Source organism: Macrotis lagotis, chromosome 1 (genome assembly GCF_037893015.1).
Source record: "Macrotis lagotis isolate mMagLag1 chromosome 1, bilby.v1.9.chrom.fasta, whole genome shotgun sequence".
In the NCBI taxonomy this organism is placed as follows: Eukaryota; Metazoa; Chordata; class Mammalia; order Peramelemorphia; family Peramelidae; genus Macrotis; species Macrotis lagotis.
The window spans coordinates 918,258,129-918,279,152 of NC_133658.1; the positions used below are offsets into that span (position 1 = coordinate 918,258,129).

At 38.6% G+C, this 21,024-nt stretch overlaps 2 protein-coding genes across 2 annotated transcripts in view; both read left to right on the forward strand.

Annotated features, from left to right (window-relative positions):
• LOC141509174 (uncharacterized) overlaps positions 1-21,024 on the forward strand; it is a 1,085,709-nt gene that overhangs the window by 502,326 nt on the left and 562,359 nt on the right. The gene's annotated exons all lie outside the window — the stretch shown is intronic.
• LOC141510271 (leukocyte immunoglobulin-like receptor subfamily B member 2) lies at positions 496-11,604 on the forward strand. The gene is made up of 3 exons (XM_074220247.1): positions 496-508; positions 8,644-8,922; positions 11,261-11,604. The coding sequence occupies exons 1-3, from the start codon at positions 496-498 to the stop codon at positions 11,602-11,604; spliced, it is 636 nt and encodes a 211-aa protein (XP_074076348.1).

Here is a 21,024-nt window from a genome sequence, read left to right on the forward strand (position 1 = left end):
ATAAATCTGAGTCATTGATATATATATATATATATATATATATATACACATATATATATTTGAGTAATGAGTTCTTTATCAGAGACATTTGCTATCAATTTTTTCACCATATTGCTTCTTTCTAATATCGGTGGCATCGCTTTTGTTCACGTAAAACTTTGCTCATTTAAAATGATCAAAATTATTCATTTTCTATCTCAATATTGTTTTTGTAAGTTGATGCATTTTTTTATCTGATTCTTGCTCACCTCATTTGGAATTTTCTTAACAAAGATAAGTGACTGGTTTACTATATTCTTCTCTAGCTCTTTTTATGGGTGAGATAATGTAGCAAATAAGATTTAATATTTCCCCATAGTTGGACAGCTCGTAAGTGTTTGAGGCCAGATTTCCCTTAGGTCCCCTTGCCTCCACAGCTAGTGCTTTATCCACTGAACCACCCAGCAGTCCATGATGCCTTCTATCTCTTGTTTGATCATAAATTCTAGCATTACCATGGATCTGACAGGTAAATTATTCCAGGTTCCCCTAATTTGCTTATGATATCATTCTTTATGGCTAAATATGTCCCCATTTTTGTTCCTTTTTTTGCTGATTTAAACATAGATTCTATCAAACTGTTTTATAGTTTTCCTAGAAATTATTACTAAATTGTTAGTTTCTATTCTAAAAGTTTGAATGCTTTGGTTTTTCAACTTTAGTTTATTATGGCAATTTAGTACTGTGTGTTAGGTACTAATCTGTTCCACTTAGCCACTAGTCTTTTGATTTGCCAGGCAAGATTTTTTCTCTTATGATTTCTAATCTGATGTGGTTTGACCACTTAGTTTTACATATTTTTGTTTAATTACTTCATTATTCTTGAATTTTTGTTCTTCCAGAAGAATGTTACCATAGTTTTTTTTAATTCAATAAAACAATTATTTTTTAATTTTCTATGGCATGGAACAAGTAAATTTATTGAAGTATAGTGTTTATTTTTACTATGTTAGCCTAGCCATGATCACTTAATATTTTTTCAGTTGATTTGTGTAAAAATATTTTGTATTTGAATTCATGTAGTTCCTAGGTTTGTATTGGCAGGTAGATTCTCACTTATTTTATATAATCTACAGTTATTTTAAATGGAATTAATTCTTTCTATTTCTTGTTGTTGGACATTGCTGATAACAAATAGAAATGCTAATGATTTAGGTGGGTTCATTTTGTATCCTGCAACTTTGCCAGAGTTATTAATTATTTAAAATAGCTTTTTAGTTAATTCCCTAGGATTCCTTACTTAACAGCATATGATCTGCAAAGGATAGTTTCTTTTCATTGCCTATTCTAAGACTTTCAGTGTCTTTCTCTTCTCTTATTGCTATAGTTAGTGTTTCTTTTTTTTAAAATTTATTTAGTCCAATGGGGTTAAATGAGTTGTCTAAGGTCATACAGTTAGTCAATTGTTAAGTGCCTGAGGTCATATTTGAACTCAGATCCTCCTGACTCCAGGCCTGTGCTCTATCTACTGAACCACCTAGTTGCCTCCATATAGTTAGCATTTCTAGTACAATAATGAATGATAGTAATAAAAAGGGTCATTTTTTTCCTCTCATTTCATTTTATTTATTTTTTTTTAGGTTTTTGCAAGGCAATGGGGTAAAGTGGCTTCCCAAAGTCCATGCAGCTAGGCAATTATTAAATGTTTGAGACCGGACTCAAACTCAGGTACTCCTGACTCCAGAGCCAGTGCTCTATCCACTGTGACACCTAGCCGCCACTTTGTTTTCACTCTTGATCTCATTGGGAAGGCTGCTTGCTCCTCTCCATTAGAGATAAGGATTGATGATAGTTTTAGATAGATACAACTTAACCCTTTGTAAGGGAAAAAATTCCATTTTTCTTTATTCTCTGTGTTTTAAATGCATGAGATTGTTGAATTGTCCTTCATTTTCTGTCAGAGAACGAACTATGTAGTCTGAATGCAGAGAAAATCATATATTATTCACTTTTTAAATTTTGTGTTCTTTTGCCTTCACATTATTCTTTTTTCCCTTTTGCTCTGATTCTTCTTTCACAACATGACAAATTTGTAAATACATTTAACATGATTCTACATATGTAACCTATATCAAATACTTGTTCTCTTGGGGAATGGTTGAAAGAAATAGAAAGAGGGAAAAATGTAGAACTTAAAATCTTCCAAAAATTGAATCCTGAAAATTATCTTTGTATGTAATTGAAAAAAAAACCAAACCCTCCCCCCCAAAAGCCATTTCTGCTTCTATTTATACATTGATATGATTTCAGTTGGATTGGTTATTGATATGATCAATTATACTGATAGTTTCCCAAATATTGAACTTGTCCTACATTCTTGAGATAAATTCCATATGGTCATAGTATTTGGTTATTTTTTGTCATATTTATATTATCTCCTTGCTAATATTTCATTTAAATTTTTACAATAATATTCCTTAAGAAAATTGGCATATAATGTTATTTTTCTCTTTTTACTCTCTGATTTCAGATTTGAAACCAAGTGTTTGTCTTAAACTTGAAAGGACTCCTTTCTTCTGTGTTTTTCCCAAAATATTGATATTGTATTGGAATTAATTATTCTTTAATATTTGGTGGATTTGACTTCTATATATCTGATTGGGTGATTTTTACAGCTTTTCAGTTTCTTTTTATTAAGATGATGTTATTTAAGCGTTCTGTTTCCTTTTTTCTAATTTTGGATAATTTATATTTTTACTAATGTTTATCGATTTCAATTAGATTGTTAGATTTATTGATATATAATTGGGCCCTTGATATATAATTGGGACCTTAATAAGTACTTTAATTTTATGTTTAGTGCTAGTGAATTGATGGTTTCATTTTGATACTGGTCATTGGGTTTTCTTCTTTCTTTTTCATCAACCAATGAGTTATGTATTTTGTTGAAAATTTTTTCATTAAAGTTAGCTTCTAGTTTTATTTATGTGCTGAATGTTTTCTTACTTTCAACTTTAATAGTGTTTCCTTTTATTTTCAAGAAGCCTAACTTAAGTATTTATCTGGCTATTTTTTAATTTGCTCTTTTTTTAGTTTTTTTAAAGTTGCATTCTCAAATCATTGCACTTTTCCCCCTTTATTTTATGAAGGGATACCATCAGAGATATAAAATTTCCCCAAAGTGATTCCTTGGCTGCATTCCACATATTTCAATATGTTGTCTTATTTAAATTTAGTTGCTTTGTCTAAAATCATGATTATACCCCTCCCTTTAGTTATTCATTTTTACTTAAAGTGAAGCATAAATGATTCTGCTCTAGACTCCTACCTCTCCTCTGCCTTTCTTCTTCCTGTGTGTTTCTTGCAACCAATCAATCAATCAATTCTAATTTTTGTCCATTCTTTGGTTCACCCATTTTATGGGTGTGTTCTCTCCCTTATTAACTCACAGTTATGGTGACTGTCTATTGCCCTCCATTCTATTTCCTCTTTGCTTATCTCTCTCTCTCTCTCTCTCTCTCTCTCTCTCTCTCTCTCTCTCTCTCTCTCTCTCTCTCTCTCCTTTCCCTATCATCTTTTAAAGTCTGTTTTTTTGCTTCTTACTAGTACCAACCCTAATCCACCCTCCCTTTCATTTACCTTTCTTCTCTTATCTCTCTGTACTATCATTTTCCTGAAGGACAGCATAGATTTTCATGAGCAAATGAATTCATATGTTAGTCCTACTTTCATTTCACACAGTCATTCCCCATGAAAGTGAGGTTCAGTCCTTGGCCCTCACATCTCTATTTCACCCTTCCCTGAAAAGGTTATTTTTTCCTTCCCTCTTTGCATGAGATAATTTACCCTCATTCATCTTTTGCTTCTACTTAGTCATAGTGCAAATCTTTTTTGTTGTCCCTTCCTCTTTTAAATCATCTCATCATAGTCATCTCACACTTTGAACTTCTATTTATGTGTACTCTTTGAATGTGCCATAAAGTTTTAAATCTCATTCTTGATACATTTTTTTTCTAAAACAAATCACTTCTTCAAAAGAAGAGAATAAAATAACACTGATTATTGAAAGGATTGTAGATTATATCTATATCTGTCTGCCTGTCTGTCTATCTAGCTAGCTATCTACTTTGATATTGTTATCAGATTTTGTCAACTAGTGTAAAAATTCTGAAAAACAATTTGGGCCCATGCAAATGATGTGATCCAATATCAATAATATTTGACTCAGATACATCAGAACATATTCAGATTGAGGGAATTGGTGAAAAGAGAAGAACATAAAAGTACCAGATTATTTGTAGGAACAATTTTTTTATGAATGAATTTGAAATAAGGAAGAAAGTTTGCTCCATTATTGTTGCCGTATCTTACTATGATATAACAATGTCTATGATGACTTCAGAGAAACATGAATATGTGCTCAACTGAATGCAAGAAGAACCACCAAAAATTAAAGTGAAAGTGACATAATGACAAGGAATGAACATAGTTCTTGAGAGATATGAGAAAACATCCTACCCCACTGTTCTGCACAAAGGAACTTCATGGGTCTGGTACACTGAATATATTTTCAGAGTTTTTAATATGTTGATTGGGTTTTCTCCTTTTTTCTTCTCCTTTTGTTTTCTTTATTTCCTTTGACATTATTATTGATTTTACTGCTAGATGCTCTCTGCTCAGGATATGCCACAGGTACATGCAAGAAATTCTGATAGTATTCAAACATTAAACACCATATAATAATCAATATTAAAAATAAAAGATACCAAGGATTTCTCAGTCTTTTACTATCCAGGCTTCTTGTATCCATTTCTTCTGTCTATACTCATATAGAATGACTTTCCATTTTCTAAGACTGAGTAAATCACTTAAATTCTCTCTGTCAGAATTTTCGCATCTGTTTAATAAGGAATTGGAATAGATTGGCCCTGAATTTTCTTCTATCAATGGATCTCTGATCTCTGATGTTATGACTTACTCAGATCACACTTCATGAAATATTTTACATTTTATCTACATTCTTCTTATAGGATTCCACTTACCAGTGAACAGAGTCCTTTTTGTGGGGCCTAACATAGGCATAGTCCAGTACGTGAGTTTTCAAAACCACTCTTCTACATGCAGTGACGGACTCAACTCTGTTTATGGGTGCTGTCTCACCACATCATTTACATCACAAACTATCTATTCGCTAAAATAACCAGATCATCAGATGAAAATTGAGTGTTATGTAAAATACATACATATATATATATATATATATATATATATATTTGGACAAACACATATATGTTTATATATATGGACAGATATATATTCACATACATAAATGTATATGGACACTTGTCATATATACAGAAACATGGCTCTTTAAATTTATATGCATAAGCATATAGAGGCATATTTATATATATAATACAAATACACTCATAAATTTACATGTTTATATGGATATAACTATGTATGTGTATCTATGTATTACTAAATATACAAATATATGCATATATTAGTAATAAATATACACAAAGAGTATACAAATACAAATAAATCTATACAACTTAGTATATATACACATTTGGACACACATAAATTTGGGTGTGCATTTCTTTGGGTCATCTGCCATATTTGTAATACGCTCCATCCTCACATCTACATCACATTATCCCTCCATGAATTTGAGACCCTACTCACACACCGTCCCTCTGACTCAAAGCTGTAAGAACCCATCTGCCTCAATTTATCTTCTATTGATTCCTTATATCTAATTATTCTGCACAAACATACATCTGTGCACACCTTGTCTCACCTGACAATGGATGCTTCTTCCCAACCAGCCAGTCTATGATCCCCAGCAGTTGGGTTAGAGCATGGCCAACATTGGATCCTTAATAAATATTTGATCATTATGCACCATGCAGCATCAGTGACTATCTGAACTGCCATCACACATAGGTTCTCATCCCACTTTTTCTTCCACAGGCAAAAAAATTGAGTTAAAAAAATCTCACTTTTTCCTAAAGTGAAGGACTAACTAACTCTTACCCTATGTCTACACTCAGGACTCAGAGTCATTGGCTACCCAGGTTACACCTATTTAATCACCAGATTCTCTTTTATCATGCTCATCAGTTACAACTAAATTCCCTCCTGGAACTCAGCCATCTCCTCCCTCCTTTAATTTCTGTTTTTTGGAATAATCTTCTGTTACCAACAAGTTTCCATTGCATAAAGGACTTTGTCTTTCCACCCAAATAACAGAGATGTATGTTTGAATATAGTTTTGTCTTCCCTACTAAAGTGAAAGCTCTATGAGGGCATTCTCATTTCTGTTTGTCTCTGTACTCTAGGCACCTAACATAGGACAGGTCACCAAGTAGTAGCTGAATAAATAATCATTGAGTTTTAGGTGGATCTTGTCTAGGAAGGAGACTGTGGCCTAGTTGAGCTCTGGGCCAGTGAGGTGACATTTGAAACAGCTCAGGACGGACAGTTGCTGTTCTAAAGGTTTCCTGAGATGTCCTGGTCAAGAGACAACATTAAGCATAGGCAGGATGTCTTGGCAAGGTGTAATAAGAACAGGCAAAATGATGGTCATTCCTGGGCCAAAAGGAGCCATCACTGTGATGACTGAGTCATTATAATGCTTGGGGATCAAGTATCCCAAATATGGTAAAATATTCCTATTACTACAGGGTAAAAGAGTCTTGTTTTCAGTTGATGTAGAGCTTGAAAGATTAGACTTCAAAATCCTGCCTTAGAAATTTAATAACTGTGATAGCCTGGGAAAGTAACTTAGCCATTGACTAAGACATTTTTCTCATCGGTAAAAGGGCACAATATAGAGCCTACCTCCCATGTTCATGTAGGCATCAAATAAAATGAAAATTTCAAATTATATTGCAAACCTGAATGTGTCACAGAAATGCTCGTTATTGTATTTCATGCTACTTTCCCCAAGCCAAAGCCAGAGCCAGAGCTCAGGTACAGCGGGTGCTCATAATGCACTTAAGTCAAGGCCTGGTCAATACTGAAGGATTGGGGTGTGAGACCTTTCTTCACAGTCTGGGTCCTTTCAGGGTGGAGCTTTCATAGGAACCCAGGCATAGCGAGACAACTCTTGGTATTGCCATCCTGGTCCCCTGTTGTACCAGATACTCATTTGGGGTCCTGGTACTTGCCAGGCTAGACTAATTAAAATATTTTATTTCTTTATTTAATGTTCAAATGTATTAAGTTGACAAGAACAATATCAATAGTCCGGAGTTCACCGTTTTTCTCTCTCTCTCCCACTTTTCCCTCCCCCCCTTCCCCATGGCAGCAAGGATTCTGTTAATATACATGTAAAATCATTCTGCTAATGAAGAATTAGAACAAAAGGGATAAACTTAAAGAAATGGAAAAAAAAGAAAAAATACAATGTTATGAAGCAAAAATAGTAAGCTTTGGATGGCATTTAGTCTGCACAGTTCTTACTCTGGATGTGGATGGTGTTTTCCATCTCAAGTCTTTTAGAATTGTCCCTGATCCCTTATCTACTCAGAAGAGCTTTGTCTACCCAACTGTTCATCACATCATGTGGACAACATTCTTCTAGTTTTGCTCACTTCACTCAGCAACAGATCATGTAAATCTTTCTAGGATTTTCTAAAATTCACCCATTTATGAATTCTTACAGTATAATAAAATGCCATCGCATTCTTAAACCACAATTCAGTAATTCATCTATTGAATGGTATCCCCTAAATTTCCAATTTTATGCCATCAGAAAAGAACTGCTATGAATATTTTTGTACATTTTGTACTTTTTCCCTTTTTAATGATCTCTCTAGGTACAGATCTAGTAATGTTATATTCCCTGGATCAAAAGGTGTGGAGAGTTTTATTGCCCTTTGGTAAAAGTTCAAGTTACCAACGTAAGGGATGATGAACCCCATCAGATCAATGCCTTCAAAGACAATGGCCCCTCTTTCATCACTATAAGATCGGAAATTGTGGGGCTTGGCTTTTGGAGGTGTAAGGCAGTAGGTCCAGTGACCACATCCTGGGGCAGCCTCCAGTCCTGAAGTATATCACCCTCATATAGTTGTGACCAGGCAGCACAGGTCAGAATTGTAACCCCACCATGGGCTCCACCGTTACTTTCCCTGCTCTCCATTGGTGAGTATTCTGGGTCAGGTCTGGGGAGGATGAGACATTGTGACATGGCCCATAGCTGACTGATGCTGAAGGACAGAGAGGAAGGCTTAGAAGGAGACAGACTCTTCCTGGCTAGAGCAGGACCCCATGGACTCCTCAATGGACTTGTCCATTATATTCGGACCACAGCAGAAATGGAGGTTCAGTGGCTTTGACAAGAGCTGGGGAGGGGTCAACATGACCTGAATGGGAGTCATCTATAATGTGAATTTCTCTTCCAGGCCTGGGTTTGGACTGGGCAACTTGGGCAAAGACGGGTGAGTGCTTCCCCAAAGATCCCACCATTCTCTATCCTTTGCTTATTCTATATTAACAAAGAAATCCACTCTCAAAATAAGCAGGGAGTGAAACAGAGGACTTTATTATCAACAGATGAGAAGACTCAGGCAAAGTCTTCAGAATTTGGTGGTGAAAGAGACACCAGGGTTAAAGAAATCCCTTGGAGTCTGACCTCCTTTTCCTTTTCAGATACTTTTCCAAGGCCCACCCTCTGGGCTGTCCCAAGTCCTGTGATCCCCCAGGGAGCAGATGTGACTCTCAGGTGCCAGGGCCGACTGGGGTCTGACAGAATCCAGCTATGGGTGGATGGAGAGCTCAAAGAGGAGAGAAATGCATCCTGGGAGCCGACAGAGTTTATTCTCCAGAATGTGAGTGCCTTGAGAGATGCAAGAAGCTACTGCTGCCGTTCCAGACAGAAGTCCTTGTGGTCAGAGCTCAGTGATCCCCTGAATCTGGTGGTGATGACAGGTGAGGAACTTCTGCTTTGAAACCTTCCCTGGTGGGATGGAGACCAATGCTGAGAAATTAACCCCAAATTTCTCTCTTAGACAGTCAGCTACAAGTGGGAAAGCTCTCAAGCATTATTTCCCCCCACCACCCCTACCTCCCCAGGCTTTGGGAATTTCATGTTCTGGAAACCATTTCCTCCCACTCTGTTAAGAAGAGGGCAGGTATACCATGAATTTTCTTTTAGAAATGAGTAAATTGAGGCCTGCAGAGGAGGTAAGGGGACTTGAGCAAGTCAATGAATTCTTTAATTTCTCAGTCAGAATTTGAACCCATGTCTCCCACCCTCAAACCCAGGGAACTTTCCCCATCTGGGCCATGGCTTCTGGCGACTCAGTCAAGAGAGGTGAACAGCTCTACCCTTAGATAATTCCCAGCACCTTTGGGAGAAGGGAGACTCAGCTTTCTATGAGAAAGCTTTCTCTATATCAACTTTTCTTGTCTTCTCTCAGGCCCAAATTAGCAACATTCAGCCTATCCAGCTGTGTCTCCCCTAGTTCCCTTCTGCCCTCAATACATTTCCATCAGTCTGGACAGATGACAACTTTCCCGCCCATCATGTCCCACCATGTGGCTTTGTTCATACAGTTCCCCTACTTGTGATGCCTTTTCCACCTTTGTTCATCACTTTCCTATACCTCCCTAAAGCCCATCTCAGATACTGGTTGCTCCAGGATACTGGTCCTGCCTGTATCAGGGGACAATGACCTGGCCTCTGGCACTCCCAGTGTGCTGCCTTCCTTTCTCTCATTCTCCTATGCTGGTAATGGGGCCCTTCCTACCAGTCTAGGCACTATCTGTCTGGCCTGGGTTAAAAAGCAGCTTACTGAAGGGGGAAGGAGTCTGAGATGGGGAGCTTGAGTCAGGAGAACAAATATCCTGCCCCCAAGTCCTGGCTGTGTGACTGTGAACCAGTACTTGGCATCCTATGGACCTTGGTATCTTTCCCTATGATATGAAACTTGTGGACTATATCATTCAATGAAGTCATTTAAACTCAAACCCCCATGTCTCTTGGGACTAAGAGTTCCCTGGGGGCAGTAAGGGCATAATCTTCCTAAAATTTGGGGTTCCCTATTACTGATCAAAAGGCACCTGACAGGTGGGTGACCAGTGAGGTCAGGAGAACCTGAGAAAGTCTAATTCCTTACAGACCAGTTCAGAGGGAGCCCCGATTGTCTTCTACTAGTCTGGCTTACCCATGAATACTCACAGTTCTTCTGGGTGGGGCAGGCCAGGGAAGTGGCAACACAGAGTAGTGTGGTGACCTGTGTTTGGAACCATGGCATCTGTCTAACCACCCACCCATGATGTTATGGGGATGGCAGAGCTTTGCCAACCTCAGAGCCTAAGAGAAAGGCATGAATTAGCCTGTGAGGTTACATCAGGATCCTGCTTGGTCCTACACCTTCATTCTGTAGGGGCTGCACTGGACACTGGAGGAGCAGAGAAGAGGGACTGGTCAAGGAGGGCAACTCCTCTGTCCATGTCTCTTCCTCCTGTCACTTTCTGGTTTCAGAGTCTTTCTGGACCAGAACATCTTTCTGACACCGGTGCAGGAACTCCCATTACCTAGGCAAAAACAGGACTGAGCAAGGGGTCTGGGCAGGAGCCTCCAGCCACCTTGCCCTTCTCAGCTCTGTTTCAGAGGTTTATTGGAGGGGATTGGGGTGAGACATCAGATCCCTAAACCTTCCATTGGAGTCAAACCTGATTCTCCAGTACTGAAAGGGAGAACAGTGACCATCTGGTGCCAAGTCTCATCCCAAGACCCCTCTCAGGACTACAATTTTACTCTTCTAGAGGCCAAGAGCCTGGAGCCTTTGGTGGACACAGAACCCTGGAGGGACCCGGGCTGATTTCTCACTTCTGTCTGTGAGCCCTGAAGATTCTGGGAGTTACAGCTGTATTTACTACAGGAAGGCATTCCCACATACAGGGTCACATCCCAGCCAGGCCTTGGAGCTGACTGTGTCTGGTGAATTGAGATAGGAACCCCAAGTCCCTTATTCCATCATCCATTTCATAGACCATAGGGATATGGATAAAGTAGAGAATCCTGGGAATTCTGTAAAGATAATTTGAGAGAGGCTGGAGGAGACCCTGAGCCCTTCTGCTGTTCTACATGGGCTTAGGATCTCCAGGATATTGGAAGTGTTCCCAGCTCATGGCAGATCCCAGAAAAGAAAGTTTGAACAGAACCAAATTTGTTATTTCCCCCTCTCACTACAGTATTAGGGGCGGAGGAGGGGCTCCAAACAACATTTGATGTTACTCTCTGCTGTCCTTTTTCCTTCAGGGAAATTCCCCAAGCCCACTCTTGGGGTCCAACCTGGTCTCATGATGCCCCAAGGATCCAACATCACTCTCTGGTGCTCAAGGCCCAAGTTGTCTGCCCTTGGAGAGGTGACTTTCATTCTGTGGAAGGTTGGGACCCAGGAGTCCTTACAGCACCAGACCTCAACAGATCTCTGGACCAGTTTCCTCCTCCCATCTGTGAGACCTGAGGACACTGGGAACTACAGCTGTAATTACTGGGAAAGGATACACTCTTTTAGAGGATCCGAGCCCAGTGATGTCCTGGAGCTGGTGGTTCTAGGTGAGAGTGTGTGGAGGAGGTGGGCCCAGAATAACCGAGTTTGACTACTTGCTCTGCCCAGAAAGGTACCTCATATAGACAAAGACATGATAACTACACAACCAGCTCTGACCTAGGACCTGTAGGGATCCTGAGGTCTTGGAAAACATGAGGCATTTTTTTCTGGGCTACAATGTTGGGTAGAAAGGTGATGGTGGGGACTGAGTTTGGTGTTAAGAGAAGAGTCATGGAAAAGGGGCCTTTGAAGTGGCCTTGGGGGCTAAAGACCAAAACTCTCCCATTACTAATGATCAAAGCCAAAGTTCAGAAAGAAATGAGTTGTGCAGGGTCACACTACAAGTGAGAGGACCAGATCCTAGAGATGAGCCTGAGTCATTTCTCTCCTGGATCTTGATCCTAGTCCTGCTTTAGGTTGAGCTCTGAGCCTGTCTATGATCAACCAGATGAAGAGGGAGAGGCTGTGATATTCCTGTCTCTTCTCTGAACTGCCAGCTGCAGAGACTAGAGGCTGGGGGAGTTCCCTGGCATGGAAAAGTCTCTTTAGATTGCTAGGAGCTACAGCCAGAAAAATACAAAAGATCTTCTGGTCAAATCTTTCAGTTACAGAGGAGGAGAACTGAGGCTCATGAGCAGCCATGGTGCACAGTGCACAAAATAAAGGTTTATTTTGAGTTCAAATCCAGCCTCAGACTAGTTGTATGATCCTGGACAAGTTACTTACCTGTGTTTGCCCTAATTTCCTCATTTGTATAATGAGCAGGAGAGGTAAGAGGGAAACTCCTCTAGTATTTCTGCAAGAAAACCCCAAATGAAGAGCTGGATATGACTGAAAAGAAACTGAACTACCAAACTGAGATTCAGACAGGAGCAATAAATGCACCAAGGTCACACCTGGACGCTGGGCAGAGTGGACCCTTGACACAGGTGTCCTGACTCCCAGACCTGTGTTCTTTCTCTTGCAGGATCTCTCCCCAGACCTTTCCTCTCAGCCCTCCCAGGTCTCATAGTGGAGCCTGGGACACATGTGACTCTCCAGTGCCGGCGGCCCCCTCCAACATTCCCCAGTGCTGTGACATTCTCTCTCCTGAAGGATGGGACCCCACTGCCTCTATATAAGCAGAACTCAGTTGGGACTTCAGCTGACTTTGCCCTCTTCTCTGTGAGGGCCCAGGATGTTGGTAATTACAGTTGTGCCTACTATGTAAAGATGGCACCATACCAGCTGTCTGAGTCCAGTGATGTCCTAGAGATTTGGGTGACAGGTAAGGGTGAGTCCAGGTCTCCAAGGTCTAAAGTGCAGCATAGGGACACAAGTCTGAGAGGGAGCCCAGGAATTCAGAGAGAAGGTTTTATTATTCTGGCATCTTTTGACCATTATGAGGTAGAGATTGCGGTAAGGACTGACTGTCCCTTAGGAAGGGAACAACACAAATGGAAGGATGGACCAGTTAATGATTGCTCCTAACTCAAGGGACAAACATAGAAGGAAGAAATATCTCCCTGTTTCTAGCAGGACCAAGAGACCATCTGAGGATTAACATCCATGCTTTTCCAGGGAAGGAGAATTAGGGAAAGAAATATTGGTGTCTCTCCCTCATTCTTCAGGAAGAGCATGACACCATGACAAGCATGTGAATTGGATTTGAGGGAGGTTTGGGAGGGGGTGTGCTAAGTTCCAAGTTTAGTGCTCCTCTCCAGAGCAGTCTTGGTCCAATGGTCACTTTTGAGTTAGGAAGATAGGAGATGGTCCTGATTGTGAGGCAATTAAGATTAAGTGACTTGCTCAAGGTCACCCAGTGAGAGTTAAGAGTCTGAGCCTGGATTTGAACTCAGGTCCTCCTGATTCTAGGGCCCATTCTCTTTCCACTGCACTATCTAGCTCCCCTAAGGGGAAGGAATAACCAAAAAGTCAAAGGAAGTGAGAGCAGAAGATCAGATCCTATCTCATCAACCTCCTGAGTCTTGTTTTCGCACCCTCTCATTACAACTGGGGAAGGACCCTTGAAGATCTCTGGTCTCTATTTTGTGTTTTTCAGATGCACTTTCCAAACCTTCCCTGTCAGCCTGGCCTGTATCAGAGGTGACCTCTGGGGCCAATGTAACCCTTGTGTGTCAGGGACCTTCATGGGCAACTGGATTTCTTCTGTTCAAGGAGGGGAATGAGAAAATTCTGCTGAGCATGCGTACATCTGAAGATGGAACCCAGTTCTTTCTGACACATGTGACCCCCAATCACTCTGGCAATTATATTTGTAGCTACCAACTCAGTCTGAATGGAAGATCCTGGTCACTAAACAGTGATCCCCTGCAGCTCATAGTGAGAGGTGAGGGGGGAAGCCCACTGGACCCAATGGACTTTTGGAGCAAGGAAATTAAATTAAAACCTTGAGTGGCTTAAAAACACAGCATGAGAATCAACAGATACTTTCACACTGTCCTCCACCTCACATGAGCTGGCATGAAAGCTTTCCCTCCAAATGTTCCTTGTGACTCAAATATTTTGATCTTGGAATTTCTGGGATTTCCAGACCTCATTGCAAGGAAAACCAACCATCAACAGCTTCTATGTCAAACTGTTAGATGGTAGTGGTGATAAGAGCTTGGGCAGAGAGATAAGAGTAGAAAATACAGGCAGCATTTTAGGAAAAATGTGAGGATCCCCTAAAGATATGATTTATGAAACTTTTTCTCTCTTTCCCATCACAGGTTCAATGCCCTGTAATATCCTCATTATCACCCTCAGTTGTATTTCCTTCTTCTTCCTCCTCTGCATTCTCTTGAGGATTTTCCTCTGCCAAGAATCCATCCCTCCATGTAAGACAGAGTTTAATCCCTTCCTATCTTGAAGAACAGGAAGGAGTAAAATTTGGAATTCCTATTTTTTCCTTTGATATCTTCCCTAAGCTTGTTCTTTCCCTTTTCATATCTCCTCCATTAGGGTGCTTACAAGGAGACAGTCCTAGGAGGTAAGGAGACCCAGCTCCTCCTTCCACAATCCCCTATTCCTTTCCATGCAGCCTTGGAGTCTCTTCACTGGACAGAGGTTTCTGGTGAGGAAATGATGTTCAAAGATCCTGACAGGGTGAACTCTATCCCTTATTTCTCATTTCTTCCCTCTCCCCCCCTACCTCAGGAGTCATTGTTGCCTTTGCCTGACCCAATTCCCTGAAGCTCCCATAGAGGAAGCTTTGCGTAAGTTATCTTGTCAGGAAGGGGATAATACATCAGGGAGAGGGGATTAGAGAGGGGAGTCTTCATCCTGAAAGCTGTGAAAATGATGCAACCTTCCTTCTACTTCAGATACAGAAGTGGAAAAGAAGAGATCAAGGCCACCATCGGTGAGTTAGCCCCATACTTTCCTCCATTTGGAGGATTTGTTACTTGACCCTAATTTTTCTTGACAAGCTCTATGTTCAAAGTTTAAAATCTTAAATCTTGCTGGGCAGATAGGTGGTGCAGTGGATACAGCAGCAGCTCTGTATTCAGGACCTGAGTTCAGATCCAGCCTCAGACATTTGATAATTACCTAGTTGTGTGACCTTGCAAAGACCAAAAACATAACTTTATTTCTTACTTATTTTTTTCTTATCACATAATGCAGAACCTCTGAACTGGGGATCCCTTAACTTAGTGAAATGATTTGTTAAATATTTCAATCATTGTACAACAGTGCCATTCATTTCCTTTATAATCCCATAATGTTCATTTCATGTAATTAAGGAATACAACTGAGAAGGCAATCTTGACTTTCACTAGACAACCTGCCAAACTTTTCATGACTAGTAAAAAGATTAAGAACTCCTCTAAACACACTCACTCTTTCTCCAATATTGAAATTCTCCTTTAGATTGCTGTGGCTGAAGACCCCCAGGGAGTGACCTACACTCAGCTGAACATAGCAACCTTGAATAAGAGGAAAATCGACCCCAAGAAGACACCCAAGAACCCATCCCCTATGCCACTGTGTCCTTGAATTAATGGTTTTGACATCTTTCACAAAGGAATTCTCTCCCTTTTCTACTCTCTTTTCTTCTTCTCTCCCTCAACCTCCATTACTAGAGAGCAAATGCTCTGTGTTCTTCCTTTTGAACTTTCTTCTTTTCTCTCCTCTGTTTTTCAAAAGAATGAATAAATGCCCTCCTTTTTCTAGCATTACTATTATTGTTAACATTACCTCTTCTTCAACCAATTAAAAAGCAAGACCTTTTACAAAATAAATAAATAAACTAAAAGAAAACGAATTGAGATGGTTTTCCTGTCTAAAAATGTCTCTTTATTATTTCTCAGGTAAGACTTGGCCACCAAGCTTCCTCAGAGGGTCTACTAAAGGCCAGATTACTGATTGCATTGTTCCGAGTTCTTGAGATTTTCAAAGTTACTTTTGTTTATGATATTGTTATCCTTGTATAATTCTCCTGGTTCTTCTTTCTTCACATTTCCCACTCCATCAGTTCATATTAGTCAGGATTCTCTGATATCATTTCAGTCACATTTTCATGTAATGCAATATCATTTTATGATTTTAACTTATCCCAGTAGGTACAGTTATTTCTCAGTTGTCTAAAGGCCAATCTAGGCCTTCTCTTTAGTTTCCTGCTTTTCTATAAATTGTTTTGCAGGACAACCTCCCGCATTTTGTTTGTTGGTAGGAAATCCCAGAGGCTTAACATGGCACTTATTATACAACATGGTAGAAATGTAATAAATTGCTATTTCTCTGGGACAACTCACATGTAATGTGACAAAAGCATTAAACAAAATGCACAATACAGTAGCTTCAACTGCAAGTGATTCATATCTAGCCACTAGACTCAGCTGACTCTGGAGGAGAAAGTTAGACTGGTGGCTTAGGACAGCACTCCTTTACTCAAATCCAATTCGTGTTCTTGTCATGGCATGACCTCCCTAACCTCAGGTTTTCTTCATGGATGAACGAAAAACATCATCATCATCATCATCATCACCTTTATTTGCATGTGTATATTATATATATATATATATATATATATATATTTATGTTTGTATATGTGTCTATTTGTTTCTGTCTATATCTATGTATCTACATATTTACCTGCCTCAAAATTTATCTTATCTGTATCAGGGAGTTGATAAAAGGTTTCATCATCAGTTCTCATGATATTTGGATGGTCACTTTGCTAATCAGTGTTCTTAAAGCTTACAAAGATATTTTCATTAAGTGATCTTGCCATTATATAAATTGCTTCCCCAGTTCTGTTCCTTTTATTCTTAATCAGTTTTTTTAAGAAATTGAAATTATTTAATTTTTATTATTTTAGGAGTTTAAATTGTTTAATTCCATTTTCTTCATTCTGTATCCATTCATACAAGGATTTCCATGGGGTTTTTTTTGAGACATCTATTTTTTCATTTTGATAGCACAATAATACCCATCACATTCATTTTCACTTCTTCAAAAATTACTCTAATTTATCTTCTAGGATTTTTTTCAAATGGAAAAAAGAAATTGTTCCCATTTATTGGATTTACAAACACGGAGCGAGATTCCCATCAATAGAAAAGAGTCAAGAATCGCAGTTTGCTTGAACTATTCTGAAGGTTTACCTAATTACACTCATTTATTTATTTATTTTATTTTTTGCAAGGCAGGGGGGTTAAGTGACTTATCCAAGGTCACACAGCTAGGCAATTATTAAGTGTCTGAGACCAGATTTGAGCTCAGGTATTCCTGACTCCAAGGTCAGTGCTCTATCCACTGTGCCACCTAGCTGCCCTTTACACTCGTTTATTTTCAAGGCAGAAAAATGACTTGTTTCCTCATCTGTGACAATGGCCAAAATCTGTATCTCAAGTATCCAAAGTGAAGAAGAGAAGGGCTGGTACTTTGAAGTTAGGGCATCATTTCTTTCATCTTCTTCATAACTTTAGCAAAAGTGAAAAATGGCTGTTGGTGCTTCTTCTTGACTAAAGTCCTCTAGAAGACATTGTCCCAGGAATCAAAGTTCAAAATACATAATCACATGGGGAGTTCTGGGAAAAAATTACTGAATCTTTCCTCATTGTTCTAATATAAGCATTATATACATACATGCATACATACATAGATACATACATAGATATATACATAGATACATACATAATCTTATTGAAATCTGTTTCTCTTCAGGCTAAACATCTCCAGTTCTTTTTGCTGATCTTCAGAACAGGCAGGGAATGTACTCCATCCAACAAAGTACAACCCCAATGTTCAGTATTCAATAAGTCAGTGATCTCCAATTCTCTCCAAGCTCTCACTCCTCTCATCTCTCTCTCTCTCCTCTCGCTCTGTCTCCCTGTCTCTGTCTCTGTCTCCCTCCCTATCTCTCTCTCTATCTCTGTCTCTAACTCTCTCTGTCTCTCTTGATCTCTCTCTCTGTCTTCCTGTCTCTGTCTCTGTCTCCCTCCCTATCCCCCTCTCTCTGTCTCTATCTCTCTCTGTCTCTCTTGATCTCTCTGTCTCTGTCTCCATCCCTCTCACTCCTCCCTCTCTCCCTCCCTCCCTTGCTCTCTCTCTCTCTCTCTCTCTCTCTCTCTCTCTCTCTCTCTTTCTCTCTCTCTTTTTCTCCCCCCCCCCCCTATATCTCCAGGTTGTAATTCCTGACATTATGCAGGTGGGGATGTCACTGACTTTATCCTACTTTAGTTGGAGCAGTCACACCCCAGCCTTTTGCCAATTGGAGACATGTGCATATGCAATATATCCTATTTCACCATGTATAAAACACATCCTTTTTCAAAAAATTTGGGGTCTAAAATATGGGAGTGACTTATACCATGGATGTAGATTTTCTTTTATTTCCATTTCCCACTTTTTACGAGCTTGTTGTCTTTGTGTCCGTTGTTTCACATTTGTTACCACAATATTAGATTACATTTTGTCACTTTCTACCCAGAAATGACTCAGAAAAGATTTTCATCCAGTGTTGAAATCAAGTTCAAAATGATCCAGTTTGCATAAGTGAATGGAGTGCTGTTGAATATTACTTTGGTCCTCCTCCAATTGAGAAAACAATCTGAAACTGGCTATGGAAAGAAGAAACTCGACTGAAAACGTTCTGGAAGAAAAAGACCCTGGAGCCAAGGCAGCCAAATGGCCTGAGTTAAAGAGGGAACTGAAGAGCAAAGGGCCATTGGAATTCTTGTGTCCACAAAGTTGGTTCAGCGGGAGGCAAGAAGGATTGCTGATGAAAGAGAAGTGACTGATTTCAGAGGAGACATAATTGGAGCTTCAAATTCATGAACTGGAAAGGACTGAGCATGCATCCACTCACCAGACATGCCCAAAAGATGCTTGAAAGCTATAAGAAAAAAGGTCCTTGTATTTCAAGATGAATAAAACTTGATTCAATAACTTTATGGAAATTTTTTTTCATATTTTGTGTCCCCAAATTAAGATGCATAATATAAACGAGGAAATACTGTATCCTTGTACCATGATGCATTCCATTACATATGAAAAGGAACATCATTACATGGTTTGGAAAAATCTGTCATTTATATTTCTATATAAATGGAAAGTAACAAGATTATTTTGGTTACAGTTTATACTGTTCTTAAGAAAATTAGATTTTTAGAAACATCTAATTTTAAATCCTTACCAAGAATTTGTAAATTTTGAAATTTTATGCAAAATTGGAGCATACTTCAGACACTTGGCACTTACTAGCTGTGTGATGTTAAGCATGTCACTGAAATCTGATCGTCTCCTATGCACAGTCATCTACAATTGTTGTGATTCAGATCTGACCATTGGACTCAGATGGCTCTGGGGGTGGGGTGGGGGGAAGAGTCTGGTTATAGCCCAGCATTCCTTACTTAAAACCAAATCATTATTTGAATATGAATGAGATTTTTTTCCCAAATAGGTAAAGATAAATCTGGCATGTGATTTTAATTTTGCAACCTGAAAGGTATTTCAGCACAATACTCTGATTTTAACAGCTATTTTGCCCAACATAATTTTTTAATGAAATCTTGGGGACCCTGTATATTGAAAGTTTTCAATTAAATTTTGCTATTTTGATGTAGATTTTTGTTCTGGAGATAAATATTAAGAGATCAAGTGATTAGACCAACATTGGCTGAGCTCTTTAAGATCTTGCCTTGGATAGTCACAAAGAGGACCTCAGCCAAAGTTAAATGTTAATACATGTCTTTCTACTCTCAGTGAATGTGACTCAAAACAACTTAGTATTACTTTTGATTCAAATTACTGTAATGAAGTGAAACTGAATGTTTCTGTTGGAGTTTCATTTTCTAAGTCTTGTCCACCTTATTAGCTATGTTCCTGCTTATAACTCTCACAGAAAAATCCCTATTTTCAAAGTAATAAATGAAGATGCTTACTATTTGCTATACTAAACTGTTTTGTCATTAGATAAATGAATCTAAATGTGGGTGGAAAGGATTTTGCTGTTTTTGATCTGAATTTTTTACCATTTCCATGTCATAGGTAAAATTATGTTTATGGATTGAATTTATTACAAGTATATAATTCACTTCTTAAAAATGTTCTCTTTTTTATGAATGTCATGAGAATGTTTGGATTGAAGTTAAAGACGTATCAAACAAAAAAATGTAAAACCCATTATATTCATAAGTTTTAGGTTAAGGCAACCTCTATTTGTTTTTACTGTACTAAAAAAATTCAGTACAAAAACATGTTAATTGAAATACAAATTTCATGTGTCATATTTGGAAACTGGATTTTGTTTCTCTTATAACTCTTTTTATTTTAGAATTAGAAACACATGGTATAATATATGCAAATTAGTTTGAAGTCACCTAAAATGGTTTAATAAAAAGATTGTAAAAGCAATGGATTGTATTTTATCAGTTTGAATATGGATAAATCACTGAATATATTAACTATACTTCTTTCAATAAAATTTGGTTCTAGGTACAATTTCTGGGTTTTTTTTAAGATTCCATGTTTTTGTTTATTGTATTTCATTTTAAGAATAGTCATTATGTGCAACAATTGATAAAAGTAATTGTGAAACTTTTTTTGTTGCCATTACAGGGAATATTCTGATATTTTAGAGTTAAAAGCACTCATACTTATTAGAGAATACTATCTGATATTGTGAGATTGAAAATTGATCTTCTGAGTCTGAGACTGGGTATCAATGACTTTTGAGATCACCAACCCTATGGGTCTGGATATATTGCAAATGACGTGGTATATTTAAAATCTAGTTCAAGGCACTTGTTCATATACCTAACCTTACCTGGAATCTGATGTCTAAGGAAAAAATGAAAATTTTTTATCCTTATGTCCCTTTTTGTCATGATAAATCAGGGTAAAGCTAGTGATCAGTACAAAAAGTAATATTAATTTGTGCCATTTTGCTTACATTTATCTAAATTCTAATAAGTCAGTATATATTTTGACAATTGTTGTCAGCTACCTGTCCCTGTGAGTGTGAAGATCATTTAGCTTTTCA